The 16,132-nt window shown below is 41.8% G+C and overlaps 1 protein-coding gene and 1 non-coding gene across 5 annotated transcripts in view; one reads left to right on the top strand and one right to left on the bottom strand.

Moving 5' to 3' along the window:
- mdga1 (MAM domain containing glycosylphosphatidylinositol anchor 1) overlaps window positions 1–16,132 on the bottom strand; it is a 165,525-nt gene that overhangs the window by 40,600 nt on the left and 108,793 nt on the right. For all 4 annotated transcript variants that reach the window (XM_019891665.1, XM_019891672.1, XM_019891647.1 and 1 more), the window contains 3 exons: window positions 11,345–11,541; window positions 9,708–9,840; window positions 1,423–1,692 (listed from right to left, as the gene is read on the bottom strand). In XM_019891665.1, the coding sequence (XP_019747224.1) occupies window positions 1,423–1,692; window positions 9,708–9,840; window positions 11,345–11,541 (600 nt within the window). The remainder of the gene's footprint in view (window positions 1–1,422; window positions 1,693–9,707; window positions 9,841–11,344; window positions 11,542–16,132) is intronic.
- On the top strand, window positions 13,784–13,865 carry trnas-cga (transfer RNA serine (anticodon CGA)). The gene has a single exon. It is a non-coding gene; the product is annotated as a tRNA-Ser (tRNA).

The following is a 16,132-nucleotide window of genomic DNA, read 5'->3' as shown; positions in this document are numbered from 1 at the left end:
GGTTGAACAAAAGAGGAATACTTGACCCGCTCATTCTGACATGATTCTCACCACTTTTCCATAATGAGGGATCAACTGCTGACATTAGCAATACACATTCAAATGTATATGGGTGTTGCACTGTTCGACAGCGATTCAATAAGGGAGGCCTCTTTTTTTTTTATATATATATAATCTAGTGTAGGGTGGCCCGGTAGTCCAGTGGTTAGCACGTCGACTTCACAGTGCAGAGGTACCAGGTTCAATTCCAGCTCCGGCCTCCCTGTGTGGAGTTTGCATGTTCTCCCTGGGCCTGCGTGGGTTTTCTCCGGGTACTCCGGTTTCCTCCCACATTCCAAAAACGTGCATGGTAGGCTGATTGAACACTCTAAGTTGTCCCTAGGTGTTAGTGTGAGCGTGGATAGTTGTTCGTTTCTGTGTGCCCTGCGTTTGGCTGGCAACTGGTTCAGGGTGTCCCCCGCCTACTGCCCGAAGACAGCTGGGATAGGCTCCAGCGCGACCCTAGTGAGGATCAAGCGGTTCGGAAGATGAATGAATGAATAATCTAGTGTATACCGTATTTTCCGCACTAAAAGGCGCACTGGATTATGAGGCGCACCTTCAACGAATGGCCTATTTTGTAATTTTTTTCATAATTTGGGCGCATCGCATTATAAGACGCAATCTACAATGCATCCACTAGATGGAGAAACACTCAAGGAAACGCCAACAGAACGATCAGATGACAGTAAAACGTATTGAATAACGCAGCGACACAGTTCACTTCACCAACAGCAAGTTATAAAACATTGACTCGTTAACGTTGAACTCTCTTGCCTCTGCTCTATTTCCGTGTTCAACTGTGTAACCCGATCGCCTTAAGTTTGAACTCTGCGTTGTCAGCATGTCTCGAGCAAGCAGCCATTTTGGGGTTGAAATATTACCGTAATGACCATACACAAGGCGCATCGGATTTTAAGGCGCGCTGTGAGCTTGGCTGTGAGAAATTGGGAGGCTTTTAGGTGCGCCTTTTAGTGCGGAAAATACGGTACTATTGAAAAAAAAAAAAACTTAATTGACATTCCCTTAAACAGGAACAAAAATACAGTACGGTTCAACCAACATTCAACTGCGGACCCGCGACCCTTGTGAGGATAAAGCGGATCGGACCGTAAATGGAATGGTTGGATGCATGGATGGATAAAGTCAGTGGACCCCCATTTACGTATAACATGACGTCAGTGCTAACGTCACTGTTGTGGGCAGTCCTTCTTAAGAGAGGGTTGTAATTTTAATTTTCGCAGGCGTACAAGCGCTCAGCATAAAAACGAGCGCTTCTTCATCTTCATTTTTGTGCCGGGGCAAGTCTAGTTCACCATCTATGGGAATTTGGAAGACCATAAAATAAATTCGGATGTCAATAATATCATGAATTATACTCACTCCTCACGACGACGTTGATGTTCTTACGGGCGGGGTTGCCCACATTGTTGACAGCGGTACAGTTGTAGAAGCCCGCGTCGGTCGGTGTGACGGCCCTCAGAATCAGCTGGGCACCGCGAACCTTGGCGTTGAGGGGAAGGGGTCCCGGATAACGTGACCAAATCACGGTCGGCGGCGGGAAACCTGCAGTCACTTCGCATGTGATGACCAAATCCTGCCCGGGATCCGCCACCACCGTGTCGTTGACGGACAGCCGGACCATGGGCGGAGCTGGGAAGTGCCGCAATCATTGATTGAACTGTTAGTTTGGATTTACACTTCATATATAATGAATGATTTGATGATGAAATCTGAAGAAATTAAAATGCTAATGAGGTTACCTTCAACACTTCAATATGGGAAAGGTATTTCTCACTGAGATTGCATAATGGTTGCAGCATTACAATTGATTCATCTCATCAATTTTAGGTGAAATTTCTGCCCTTACGCATATTGCGCAACACCAGTCGAGCTCAGGTTTAACACTGTTGTCGACCTCCGCAGAGTTTGGAGGAGATTGTGGGGGAAAAAAAACAGTCCCAACTCACGATACACCACAGGATAATCGGCCAGAGACATGTGACAATATGGCCTTTGCTGATTTTGATCGAAAATTGATGAATAAAGTAGTACAATTTGGCGCAATAATCCATTTGTGTGTATCACACAGTTTGACTTTATACTTGAGGAGGGGCTACAATATGCTTACAAAGTAATATTTGAGCTGACGGAAGGAGAATCTCGCATGGATTTAAAGCAGGTTTTTAGCAAACTGAGAGAAATGTAATCCTCCTCACTGAAGCCCCATTCCTGTAATAGTTTTTTTTTCTTTTAATAGATCCACTCAACCAATCATTTTCAGCAATCGGCTAAATTAAACAGGTGCACATCACACAAAAAGCTTACAAAAGCTGCACATCTCCACTAAAAGCAAAAACGCATGCCACACGCACACAAGCTCTTACATGAATGACAAGTGTGCGAGTGAACATACACTAATGGCGTTCTTTTGGAGGTTTTTTTTGGAGGGGGGAGGGAGGGGTGAACTGATGACAACTTCACTGGTGTAGCTTCAGCTACGTAGCTCTGTCTGTGGGTTCGAAAAGAGACTTCAGCCCAAATCGGGGGCTCCTTAATGACTCCTGAGCGCCCCGTCCCACAAATGCTTGCGGTCCCAGAAAGTCTTTTTGCCTCCCAGTCGATGCCTCATGTTTGGTTTTGATATGAGTAATACAATAGTTTTGTATGTTGCTTATTCATGTTTATTGTATTTACAGAAAATGATTTAGTTTTAGTTTAATGTGGACAAGATTTAATTCATTTTGTTTTTGTGTAGACAGTACTTCTACTCCGGCTAAGATGTCTTTCTCACAGTTTTCTTGAAAAATACATATTTTTTAATTAATTACAGTTTAAAAGACTTACTGTATCATTGTTGAACAACATTTATGGCACATAAAGGACAATAAAAAATTGTGGTCATCTATAATGACGCGTTTTAGGAACAAAGGTTAAGACATTATCATTTTTTTGAACCAGCACCCAAAGTAGTTTCACCCTCGGAATGACAAGCCTTCCCTGCTTATGTCACATTCAAGACGACAGAGGAAAACATTTACTCATTGGCAGCTTTCAAGTGACGACCTTAAAATGTCCCAGTCAAAAGTAAACAAAAAAAGATGGCTGACGGCCCACGATAAGGTACGATTTAATTTGTTTGTGAATTGATAATTTGACTTTCAGGAGCAGTCCGCACAACAAACAAAATCTATTTGGCAGAAAACGATTTTTACTGAATTACTCATCTATTTATCTCTCTCTCTCGCTCTACAAGTATATATCTTTCAATCTCTCTCTCTCTCTCTCTCTCTCTCTCTCTCTCTCTCTCTCTCTCTGAGAGAGAGAGAGAGAGAGAGAGAGAGAGAGAGAGAGATAGATATAGATAGATAGCTACAGAGAGATATACCTATATAGATCTACCTATCGAGATAGATAGATAGATATATTGAGTCTGGAGTCTGCTTGTACTGCCCCTGCATATGACGTAGTAAGTACGTTCTCGACAGCGTCTGTTGCTGAGGACAACAGACGGGCTCTCCAAGCTTGAATTTATGACGGAAGAATGACGTGCCCACTTCTGTCCGTATATACACTCATTTCCAACCAAAGCAGAGAGGCTTGAGTCCAAATATCTGTTCCAATATGAACAGATTACATTGCATTCCCTCTTGTCTGAAGTCAAAAATGCGTTTTCTGGAACTGCGCATGTCCACTACCACCCCAGGATGCCTGATACTTGGGACATTGTTTTTTAAACATTTAAATTTACACAGTATTGTAATTATTCCTCCTAAAGGGGGACACACACACACTCTCTCTCTCACACACACACACACACACACACACACACACACACACACACACACACACACACACACACACACACAGACACACATACAGCAGAGCACACAGGATTTTAGAGCGTTTGACCAAATTTGAGCAGACATGGCTCACCAGTAAATCTGAAGAGTTTATTCATCCCCGCATCGATTAGCTCAACTCCTTCTCCACCATACCTTCCCGGTAATGTGTTGTTTCGACAAGTGTGCAATAAATATGGTTCGGTCAATGGCTGGTAAATCCTATTGTGTGTGTACTGTTGAATTAAACACCGATGGACAATCTATAGTAATTCAAGAGCACTGAAAAACAACATGTTCGTGTCATTAAGTAAAGTAATCGCTAAGCAGTGGAACAAATCTTGGAATGCAATTCTGTCCATTAAGAGACTGGAAGGAGTCATTGTAAAGGTTCTGCAGTTTTACCTGAAGGATGTGCCAGCGCTAACAGAATCTAAGATTATGATAAAGTATTAGGTAAATCTTTCCACACCTATTCTTATACCTGTAGTACCTGTATTAGGGTGCTTTCACACCTGTAGTTCACTTCATTTGATCTGGATCAGTTGATAGTAGACTAGCAAGTGCTAAGCAATCAAAGCACAGAAAAAATGGAGCCAAACGGGCATTTGTTGCAAACGGGAAAAAAAAACAAAACACGAATTTTAGCATTCCTAAAAGCCTGAAGTTTGAACTTTAACTTAAGAGAATGCTACAGGAAACAGTCTCCCTATTTTCAGATGGATCCATGCAAATTTAAGGAGGTAGAAAAGCCCCCGCAAATATCCACCAGTATTTCATCCGATCGAGAACAATATATGAAAATGAGATCAACAATGTCCGATTCCACTGGTGATGGAACAAGATATTGCCGCTGAGCATGTGTCCGAAAACAATCAGAGACCCCATTGCAGACTGTATAAAGAACGCTTGTGGGTTTCTTGAAATTGACTTTCAATGTCAGCTTGTGGACCATACGCCCTGATTACATCAGCAGTTTGCTTGCCAATAAACACTCCATCACATAAATGGTCACCTCGTGCTCATTGGCCAAACCTAACAGAGTCATTTCAAAATACAAAAGATAAAAAAAATAAGCCGCGTTACGTGGGAGGGGAAAAAAAAACACAAATATGTGAGTGAAGAGATAAGTGAATCAAGGAGGGGGAAGTGAGGATTTGAGAATTATAGCTTCAATTTCCTAGGGATGTGTGGGTGATGGCGACAGCGGGATCAGCCGCCGCTCGTCTCCAAACTAATGGGATTTGTGTGCAGCAGCGCACTTTACAAGCGGGTAACAAATGTCTCCATCCTCAACACACGTTCCCTTTTACTCGGCTCTCCATTTTCCCCCCCGTCACATTGTCAACACTTTACATAGTTGTTCTCTGCACCACAGGCTCTCCAGCCTCATATTCTTGCACACACACGCTAGCCACAAAATTAGGTACACCTGCACGTTTCGATCACCTCCGACACCGGAGCGACATAAAACAAGCCTGCGCTTTAAAGAAATAACCACGCTCAGTGTTTATTGATACTATCAGAGTGATATCCATTTAACAGGCCAGATAAAGCACTTACCATAGCCGTAAAAGAAAAGTGAATTGCTCATAATGTTGACACTAAAACAACGTAGCTTGATTTTAAAGAGACTACTACAACCGCTGTGTGAATACCGTTTACTTTTGACACCAGCTTTGTTGATGGAAATTAAAAAAGATGATACTCCGCAAATGACAGTCTACCTAATCGGAATTAGCAGGACTATTTTAAATACACACTAGGTCATATTGAAGTGCATCAGTGGCTTTTCTGCACTTCCACTGCACCCCTGTTCCATTTTTAAATAGTGTCTCAATCTTTCATGCAGGGAACCACGTTCAGCAACTTCGATTAGTATTCAAACTGGACTTCAAATCGTCGCTGTGAAATCACATGATGTCTCCCAGCCAATCAGGACACACATGCAATGATAATCATGAAACATTTATGGGGGTACCGGTAGCTCGGTCCACAAGGACTTGGTTTGTGGCAGCAGGGCTGAAGATCCAAATTCCACTGAGAGGGTTTTTTTTTTTTTTTTGTAATGGAAAATTGGGACTGGAAAGATTCTTGTCAGCTTCTTCAGCTCTGTTTAAGTAACTTTAGGCAAGGCACTGAACCCTCACGCCTCAAGGGTGCAATACCTTTCTCTCCCTTGCGTGCGTGTGTGTGTGTGTGTGTGTGTGTGTGAGAGAGAATTGGTCCGTTGGTTTAATGCAATGCTATCTAAAGTTGCATTAAACCATGCAATGGACCAATTCATACACACAAAGTTGCAACAGCTTGAGAAAAATCAATCATGTTTTTAGAAGCCAGTTTGACTGTGAATGATTAAGAAGGAAAAAAAATCAATCGATTTTTTAATTTCCTAACCCAACTCTTTGTCATTATTGAAGCAATAAATAAATGCCTATATCAGATCGAGACTTCTTTTTTTCACCCAGAGGAACAAAATATTCACACAGTCTTTAAAAAGGTCATTGTTAAACCCACTGGAACTGTGTGGCTAACCAAAACAGTAGCACCTACTGAAGCACGCGTACAGTCTCCAGGTGAATTTTGAGTTCCCTAAGCAGTATTAAAGGTCATCTTAAATTGTATGGAGACAGTGACTTCAGTGCCCATTTTAGCCACACCCATAATAAAATCAGGAAAACCAAAATGGTGAAAAACAGTTTCATCTGCACAACTAGCATATTACTTTCTTTTGACATGTTTTCAGTAATTATCTTCAAAGGTGTATATTGTATTTCGAAAGAAATGTCCAAATTTTTTTTGACAGAGTATTTTCAGATGGTACAATTCAGTATGTGTGGACCTTGCTTAAAATTAGTGTCATCCAAGTATTTAAACGGGCGCTCCATAAGGTGAAGAAGAGCAGAAAGTGCTCATCTGCCATTTCCAGTTGAAATGTCATTGACGTTGGTGCCAAGCTAATATTTTGTTGTATCACTCAACCCCGTTCCAATTTTGTTCTCAGAACTTCTATTAGCGCTTTTCTATTAGCCAAACTCACACAGTCTTTAAAAAGGTCATTGTTAAACCCACTGGAACTGTGTGGCTAACCAAAACAGTAGCACCTACTGAAGCACGCGTACAGTCTCCAGGTGAATTTTGAGTTCCCTAAGCAGTATTAAAGGTCATCTTAAATTGTATGGAGACAGTGACTTCAGTGCCCATTTTAGCCACACCCATAATAAAATCAGGAAAACCAAAATGGTGAAAAACAGTTTCATCTGCACAACTAGCATATTACTTTCTTTTGACATGTTTTCAGTAATTATCTTCAAAGGTGTATATTGTATTTCGAAAGAAATGTCCAAATTTTTTTTGACAGAGTATTTTCAGATGGTACAATTCAGGATGTGTGGACCTTGCTTAAAATTAGTGTCATCCAAGTATTTAAACGGGCGCTCCATAAGGTGAAGAAGAGCAGAAAGTGCTCATCTGCCATTTCCAGTTGAAATGTCATTGACGTTGGTGCCAAGCTAATATTTTGTTGTATCACTCAACCCCGTTCCAATTTTGTTCTCAGAACTTCTATTAGCGCTTTTCTATTAGCCAAACACAACATGCCCCCCCCCCCCCCCCCCACTGCTCCCACCATCGCTCTCACTGTGTTCCCATGAGGGAGGCAGAGGATGTGGCAGCTGCCCTCAGTAAGTGGTAGGACTAGGATTATGATTCCCAAAAATCAATCAACCCCCTTGTCCCTCCGCAGTGAAGCAGCAGTGATGGCGTGACCCAGTTGGGGCAATCCAATCCAAGCACGCACGGAAGCTCAGCGGGCAATAATAAAAACGAAATATTAGAATGAAAACAACATCTTAGCGGATCTCCATTTCTCCCTTTATTAATGTAACTCATTACCGTAGCCTGCTGTTTATTTTTGTTACTTTCTCATGTTGTCTCCTTTTCTTTTTTCTTTTTTTTTTTTTTTTTTTGGAGGATGGGTCTTTAATATGCCACTTCACACCAACCTGATAAGGGACTGCTATAAGTCTTGAGGGATAAAAATACAATATAGTCACCAAAAATTTAAAACTAGGACAATTTTACAGGCTGTACACTTAAGCACAATTTCAGGTTGGTGTAAAAACTAAATTAGTTCTCTTCATTTAACAGAAAATGAAAATTTATATCAGGCATACAGTTTTGATAACATTCACAAATGCACGCACACACTGGCACACAAAGCAGTGTTTCCTCTCACAATAAAGCTGGGAAATTCAGACAGATTGGTTATTTTGGCGAACTTCTCAGGGAGCTTTCATGCCAGTGAAGTGAATGTGTGTGTGTGTGTGTGTGTGTGTGTGTGTGTGTGTGTGTGTGTGTGTGTGTGTGTGTGTGTGTGTGTGTGTGAGAGAGAGGGGGGGGAGCGAGAGAGAGAGAGAGAGAGAGAGAGAATGAGATGTAACCTGTGTTAGTTAATAAAACTTCTACAAATACATGTCTGATCATCTCTGGCTTCTCTCAATGAGAGAAAGACCTATTGAAGAATCAGAATTTATGTCAGGTCATCCAGCGACCGTATATTAACCTGATTCTGATTCATTATGTCAGTCTATCTGCTTTTTAAGGCATTTTTCTCCCCTTCCGTTTGTGATTTTCTTTTTTAATTTTGCGACCCCAATCTCTTTTATCTTCCACATTTTGAATTATTATCTTTCATTTCAAAACTCAATTGAGGGGACTCATGCAAAACCTCCAGGACAGGCTCCCACTAAGATACTAAGGCTTTTTTTACAAGGTAATTTTGCAGCTTCACATGTCGCGTTTCTTCATAAGGCTTTTTTTACAAGGTAATTTTGCAGCTTCACGTGTCACGTTTCTTCATACTAGGACTGACATTTTTTAATTATTTTTTTTTAATCGAGTGGAGGGACCTCAAACTTTGAACACAATCTACTCCATGTTTGATTTCTGAGTTGCCTATTCCGAAATAATATTCTCACAGGAAATAATATGATATGAATTTACCTGTTCACGACTTACAACGGCGACATTTTAAACATTCTTCCAAAATCCATTTAGAACAAATAAAACAAATTTAAAGTAAAAATACTCACACTTCGAAGACACCTTACGCAATGTGTTTGCAGGTGCTTTTGGAGTGATACTGTCACCTTGTAGTGACAGATTAGAGAGAATGCTAATATCTAGCTAGCTAGCTAGCTAGCCAGCCAGCCATATTTGTTAACATGTGAACTCTACATTAAGCTGCTGTTTGCCTAATCACGCATAGGCTTTGGATGTTGTGCTGTACACAATGCAAACAACAAAATTCTCTTGAACTGTGTAAAATGATGAACTCGTCTTGTTCGCGTAAGATACAGAGTAATATCAAAAGCAGAGAATAGAACACAAAATCAATGAACAGGCAATCAAGAATAAAAAAAGAAAAACTAAAGCAGGGCTTTCCCTTTGTCGTGTGTCAATTTGACCATAACGAGGCTGACAGAGCTGTCAATGGCAATGTTGTTGCTGGGCGGTGGTGTAGAGATAGATCGAGCAATACGGACTGAATTGGAGATAACAGGCAACGTGACAACTGAATCGCAACTGACGGACCCGTGATGCTTTTTCAACAAGACGGGTTGACAAGTGGGCCCAGCGGTAGGCGGGCGAGAGGAGACACGGAGCAAATTTGAGGGGAAAGTGAGTGGGCAGAGGAACAAACACTGAAAGAGGAGGATTAAACGGAGTTGGAGGTTGCAAAATAAAAAGTGGAAGGATGTGATCATCGAGAGAGGAATGTGAACAGCAACAAAGCATATTTTTGCACCTTGTGTTTTTACTTACACGTGCTGTTTGTCAGCCTGAAGGTGACTGACTTGTCTTCAATGTTACACACGTTACGAACCGACACTTGGCAGGTATAATCGGCAAAATCCTTTCTTCTCAGGTTTTTCAGCTTCAGGACCTTGGTCTCACCCTAAAGTGTAAAAGAACATTTTTTTTTTTTAAAAGAAACACTTTTGCTGTTGATGCTGAACACGACTTGAGGAAAAAACAAATCTGTAGACTTCATTTGAATTTTTTTCCCCAAAGCATTTTGAACTCTTGACTGATTCTTTATGAGCTGTACTATGATAAACAGACACACACAAACACATGTCCCAATTATTTCCACAGACTGATAAGACTGCCACTGCGATGGCGGGCCTGTGTTCTCTCCACGATGTTCCCGACTGTTTCCCTACCCGCTGTGTTTGTTCGATATCATATAAGCGTTGACTGCAGATGCTGGGCTAATCAATTCTGAGCCAATCTTGAAGCGTACTGTACTCTGCTGCCAGGACAATTGAACTCTGGGGAATCTGCTTTGTGGTCGACTGATACTCTGTGAAACGGAGTAAAAAGGCTCCGTTGTGCTTGTCCTTTCAGACTGGGAGGTCATGCTTGAAGACTTGTTTTGTTTACTGCAACCTATTGATCAGTAATTGGCAGTGTGGCTTGCCTGAACCAATGGCGGAGGGTATAGTATGTTACTGTTTCTGAAACAAAATCCAGCACGGTTGGTTGGTGAAGAGATATGATGGTCGTTGGTTTGGTTTTGTATGCGCTGATAATTGTAAGTCGGGTGGCGGTTGGAAGACTTGGAAGATTAGTGTCATAGGTTGGTCAGATGATCAGAAAATTTGATTTGGAAATGAACAACGATGCCACTTATGTTGCTTGAATGGTCAGTCAATCGTTGTTGGAGTCCAAACATGGCACTCTTGAGTTGGCATTCTCCTAAAAGGCCTCTGCTAATTTTTCACTTTAATTTGTATGTTCTACCTTTTTTTTTTGGTCATGCATGTCATGTAGACCCATTATTCGGCCGTTTTCAGCATTTTCCGTTGCTGGTCCCTCTCTTTGAAATGACCTCTCACTGAATGTTCAGCAAGTCCCCTCGATGCCCATCTTTGACTCAGCACAAGACTTGATTTTTAGTTTTACAGTTTTTTTTGTTTTGTTTTTTTGCTTTCTACTTTCTTTGTGATTAATTTATTGTTTTATTGTTTGTTGTGTGAAATCTTTTTGCTCCCTGTACAGCACTTTGTATGCAGTGGTGGTTATTTTAAAGTGCTCTACGAATACAGTTGAGTTGAGTTGGGCATTTTTGACAATGACATTCTTTGAAGGAGAATGTCGGTGCTTGACGGGTGCGCTATTTGGACAGCACCTATTTGCATTATCACCATTTCTATTTTTTGCACCCAGAGGAGCAACATATCTGGAACAACACTACGTTGTTCAGCAGAAATGTCAGCGCTGGTGGACTGTCTGCTATAGTCACAGGTGCTTCCACCCAACCGGCAGGTAAATAAATGGGGAGTAGGTTGGTCGATTGTGCATCCATTCATTGGTTTAGCTGCTTTAATTGATTAGATGGTAGGTGGATAGACGCATTGGGAGATAGTCGATCAGCAAATACTGAGAGCGCCTGGTACCTGAGTGTAAAGTGGCTCGTAGATGTCCACGCCGTTGTCTTTGCTTTGTTCGATGAGCATGTTTGCGCGCTTCCAGATGAAGCGAGCGGGCGGGTTAGAGTTGACGGTGCAGCGAAGGAAAACAGTCTTCTCTTGGTAGTAACTGCCCCGCACGTCACTGATCGTCTGGTGAACGGTCAGCACTGGTGTGTCCAGATCTGAAAAATATGATACCAAATAAGAACGCCCCATTCATTGCCGAGGGAGAATACATTAAATTTATATTCATTCAATTCACCAAAAACTGTTAAGTATGGTTGTATAGACTAAAATGAAAAAAAAAAAAAAAACAATTGTTCATTACACTCAAAAAAGATATCCAAACAGTTGACTCTTGATCATTTACACAAATGACCCCAAATGCATTTGATTCTTATCTGTAAATGTGCCTTGCGTCCATGTTCACTTCCTCAATGCTCGTGTCTTCTCCCTTCCCATTGTGGGTGCCACTTCACTTGCTGTCAAAAGCATGGATGTTGCCCTCCACCCTGTAAGCTGCCATTTCTCCAAAATTCACAGTCACTTTCACTTCTCATCAGCATCCGCCCTTCCCTTTGCCCTCCTCTCGCTCCATGCGGACGCCTTCGTGGCAAGTTATGTGTATTTAATGCAGTCAAACTGAACTAAGATGTTCGGCAAACACATGATGAAAACACATACGTCGGTTGATTTTCACACTTTGCTGCATTCTATCTCAAAGGAATGGGCTGACTTGTCCTTGTCGCTGTTGGGTTTCTTGACTCATTCACGTGAGCGTTGCAAAAGTAACAAGGGAAGGACTGTACGTGTACTGGACTGATTGCATTCTTAATTTGACATATTCAAGAGGAACAATGTGTAGGTTAAGCAGGCGAGATCTTGGGCAATGCTGAAAATGGCAACATTGTCACGAATGGGTCGTGTTACACACGCAAATGTGGATTCAGTCCCCCTGGTTACTGTCAATCACCAGAACAGATGCCGCGTAAACAACACAGCAATTAAAACATCCGTGATACATAATTGTAGTTACCAAAAACAACGACAGGAGCATGTCGGACAAAAGATATTATTAAAGAATTAAAAAGAAAACTGCGTCACCGCGTAACACGGCAAATGTTCATTGTACACAAAATATAAAGCTAGCAGAGATACAGACACGGCAACTCCAACAGGAAAGGATTGCGTGCGAGTAAACTACGAAATGGCCTTTCGGTATTTACGATGCAACGCGGCATGATGACAGCGAATCAGAATTTGCCCTGTCCGACTCTTAATTGGTTGGCAATTGTGGCACATTTGTAACGCTTGGTCATGTATCGCAAGCGTGAAGCATTGCTTTGTACGCGTAGGGATTTGGATTTGAAAAAAACATTGCAACAACAATAAGACTACTAGATGTACCAACGCTCAATATTAGCATGTAATGCCGTTCAGTGAAGTCATCCAAAAAAAGTTCAAATTCAAGCAAAACCTGAGCGTGGCGTACTGTGAGTGACCCGGCTAAGCTGCTTACTCTAATACATCTTTCATACTAAAGTTGCTTTCGATCTGTTTGGCTGAGATTTTCCTCAGCACTCTCTGAAGTGTTCACCCGTTTTCCCTCACTTTCATCTCACCGCGGACGCCCTCGTTCCGATAACGACAACATGCCGCTCGCGACAAAAGGCCCAGCGGGAGGCAACACAGCGCGACAGCACCGACCCCTTCGAGAGGCGATGCCAGCAACAGGCCTTCAAAAGCTGGGCGCTTATCAAAGGTATCTGCATGCCTTGTCTTGGCACTGCCAATGGATGACTGTGTGTGAAGGAGATGGAGCAAAAGAGTAGGGATGCACGCATACAACTTTGTTGACTCGGTGTTGGGGATCGTGTTCAGGAAGACTAGATTTGCCGTCCTAGCCTGGTAGATGACTCACAGTGTCGCGGCCGACCCGAATATCTCAAACAAGTGTGTGTGTCTGTGTGACGGAAGGGAAACAAACGCTGTCATTCTGTCTGTGGAAGATTGACATATACCGTACACAAACACATAGAGAAAGTGGATTCTCAAGGAAATGACGCGATAGTCCCAAAGCTCCACGTTATTTGATCGAGTAAGCCGTGAGTGGTAGATAAATGAATGTGCGTGGCCATGTTAATGTGTTTTGACTTATGACTACATTACTGTCGGCACCAAAGTGTGCTTTCTGGATAAAAATATTTTTTTCACTCGAGATTTTTCTTTATCTGAAAAACAAATGATAATGGGATATGGGCTGTCACTTTTCTACCTCAGGTACTCAAAGCGCTTCACACTGTTACCTCATCAACCAACTGATGACATCAGGAGCAACTGGGGGTTCGGTATCTTGCTCGACAAATGCTCAGGTTGGGAAAAACGGCCACTCTACCAGGGAGACATTTCGGTTTTTTGCCAGCAGCTGTGATGGCCGAGAGGTTAAGGCGTTGGACTCGAAATCCAATGGGATCTTCCCGCGCAGGTTCGAACCCTGCTCGCAGCGCTTGTGTTTGTTGCAATCACAAAAATAGTGACTTTTTGCTTTGGTACGATTCAGTAAGTCCCCCGTGAAAGAAAAAAAAAATACAAATGAGATGCCAGCCTTTTATTCAACAGTGAAAATGTTTTTTTTTTATGGGTTTTTTTTTAAATCAAATAATGTTTGTAATTATAAAAAAAAAAAATTCTAATACATGTACATTAATGTTGAGCCTTTCAAAATGCTGCAAAATACCGCCACAACAAACCTATTGTTAAATGATTATCTCTCTGGCTGTCAATCAAAACTGAACATATAGTAATTACTTTTGTTGTACTCCAACATTTCACTGTTGAGTTTTACATGACAAGAACACTGAGCAAGCTCCAGCGGTGAGTCGAACTTTGGAGGTTTGTGGACCCGAGTAAACAGAAAGGCAAGATGAAACTGCAAGTATACAGAAAAAAGCTATATGAAAGTTTAATGAAGCCTCTGATTTCCCCCCAGTCTTCCCTTTTACACACACAGCTTAGATCGCTTCCACTCCACCTGCTTTTGTTGGCTACAGCGTTTAATGTACATCTGTTTACTGTCTTACTGCATTTCATGCTCAGCCTTGCCCCCGCCAACACACGCACACACATTTTCATTTGAGAGAATGGCCTTTCGAGTAGAACTCCGAAACTCCGAAAATCATTCGGTTGCACGTCTTATCACCAATGTTCTTCTTCAGATTTTGTTCAGATGTGTGATGAAAATGACAATGACAGAACACACTATTCATCAGTCAAATTAGTACGTTTTTTAATTTAGTTTTTTTCCTGTAAGACTCAGTCCAAAGGAAGGAGAGCCTCATCAAGGGGTGTTAAGCAAAGGAAAAATATGACACACCAAGTTACGTCAGCGAGGCGGACTAAAACCTCAGCACCACGGCGTCAGTTATCGACAAAAGTTAAGGATTACACTTGACTTCTTTCGCACCAGTGTGATGAATGAAACACCAGATTGGGAATCACCTACTCGTTGCACTTTCATCTTAAAACGTAGTTCTTTAATAAGCAGCCTCTGTTTTTTTTTTTCACTGAGCTGCTTTTTTTTCCTTCGGTTTGCACATATGTAATTACACACTGATTGTTAAATAATGCACAACAGATGTTGCTTGTGCACACCAAGATACATCAAGATTTGTCCCACTTTTTGAAATGATCTTAAAACCGTCTTGCTTGCTATTCGTGGGTGCCGCAAGGAAGAAATGTCATTGTACAGGGAAATGTGTCCTTTTAGGCGAGTCAAAAGCCCTCACTCAATTGTTTAAAAAACAAGATGCCCAAAGCACGATTAGCGATTTGTTGATTTCAAGCTTGAGGCGTCGATAAGGAGTAGTGAAGTTGAGTCGTGGACTTGTTGACTAATTGGTTCCACTCCGCGTAGGAAGAAGTAAAACACGGATTTTATTTTGTGCGCACTCAGCAACTGGTCTGGTGACCACATTACCTTTAACGCAAGTGAGTGGGAAAATTGAGTTAGGCTGTTAGCTTCTTTGGAAGCTATTCCTGTCCTTGTCGTTTGTATTGTGGTGAATGAGAGTGAGAGATGTTACATAAACACTCGACAAACCCAGATGCTACACTATTTGTTTGGGCTTCAGCAAGGTTGGCTAATTGGCTATTGTTCCGTTTCACATCACAATTAGGGAGTCCGTTGTTCAGTCCAACAAGGCATCCGCCACATTCGTAAGGATTTGAAGCTGAAAATATTGAACAGGCTAAACATTTACCATTGTCGGGCCAGCTGATTTATTGTAAATTTTCTTTTGGAGGCTTCAGAGAATCTGGCCTTTGCTGTCTTTGATCGCAAGGAAGTGGAAATGATCAAATTCGACTTGATTTTCAATACAGTGAACCCCTGCATATTTGCAGTGACTTTCACCTATTCACTGTATTTATTTACTGCCTGTGCATTCTTGACAAAACAAAAAAAGTATTCTCTGCTGATGCCACCGTTTCGGTTTTTGGTTCCAAGGAATTTCAGCATGATATGCTGAAGTGAGTTGAGGAGCTTCATTTTGACAAAATAGTGCTTTGCCACCATCTTTTGACATCTTGATACCGAGGAACTATTTTGAAGTGAGTTAGGAGTTCTATCTAGACCAAAAATAATGCTCTTCTGCGATGTTGTGGCATCTACTGGCAAGAATTACTCGCAGATTTTCATTCATGGTGGCTGGGCTCAGCCCCGATGCACTGTCTTTACCCCACTTAAAACTAGCTTCCACAGCTTATACCAGCGGA

The sequence above is a fragment of the Hippocampus comes genome, unplaced genomic scaffold, assembly GCF_001891065.2.
Source record: "Hippocampus comes isolate QL1 unplaced genomic scaffold, H_comes_QL1_v1.1 scaffold275, whole genome shotgun sequence".
In the NCBI taxonomy this organism is placed as follows: domain Eukaryota; kingdom Metazoa; phylum Chordata; class Actinopteri; order Syngnathiformes; family Syngnathidae; genus Hippocampus; species Hippocampus comes.
This window is presented reverse-complemented; position numbering and strand designations above follow the sequence as displayed.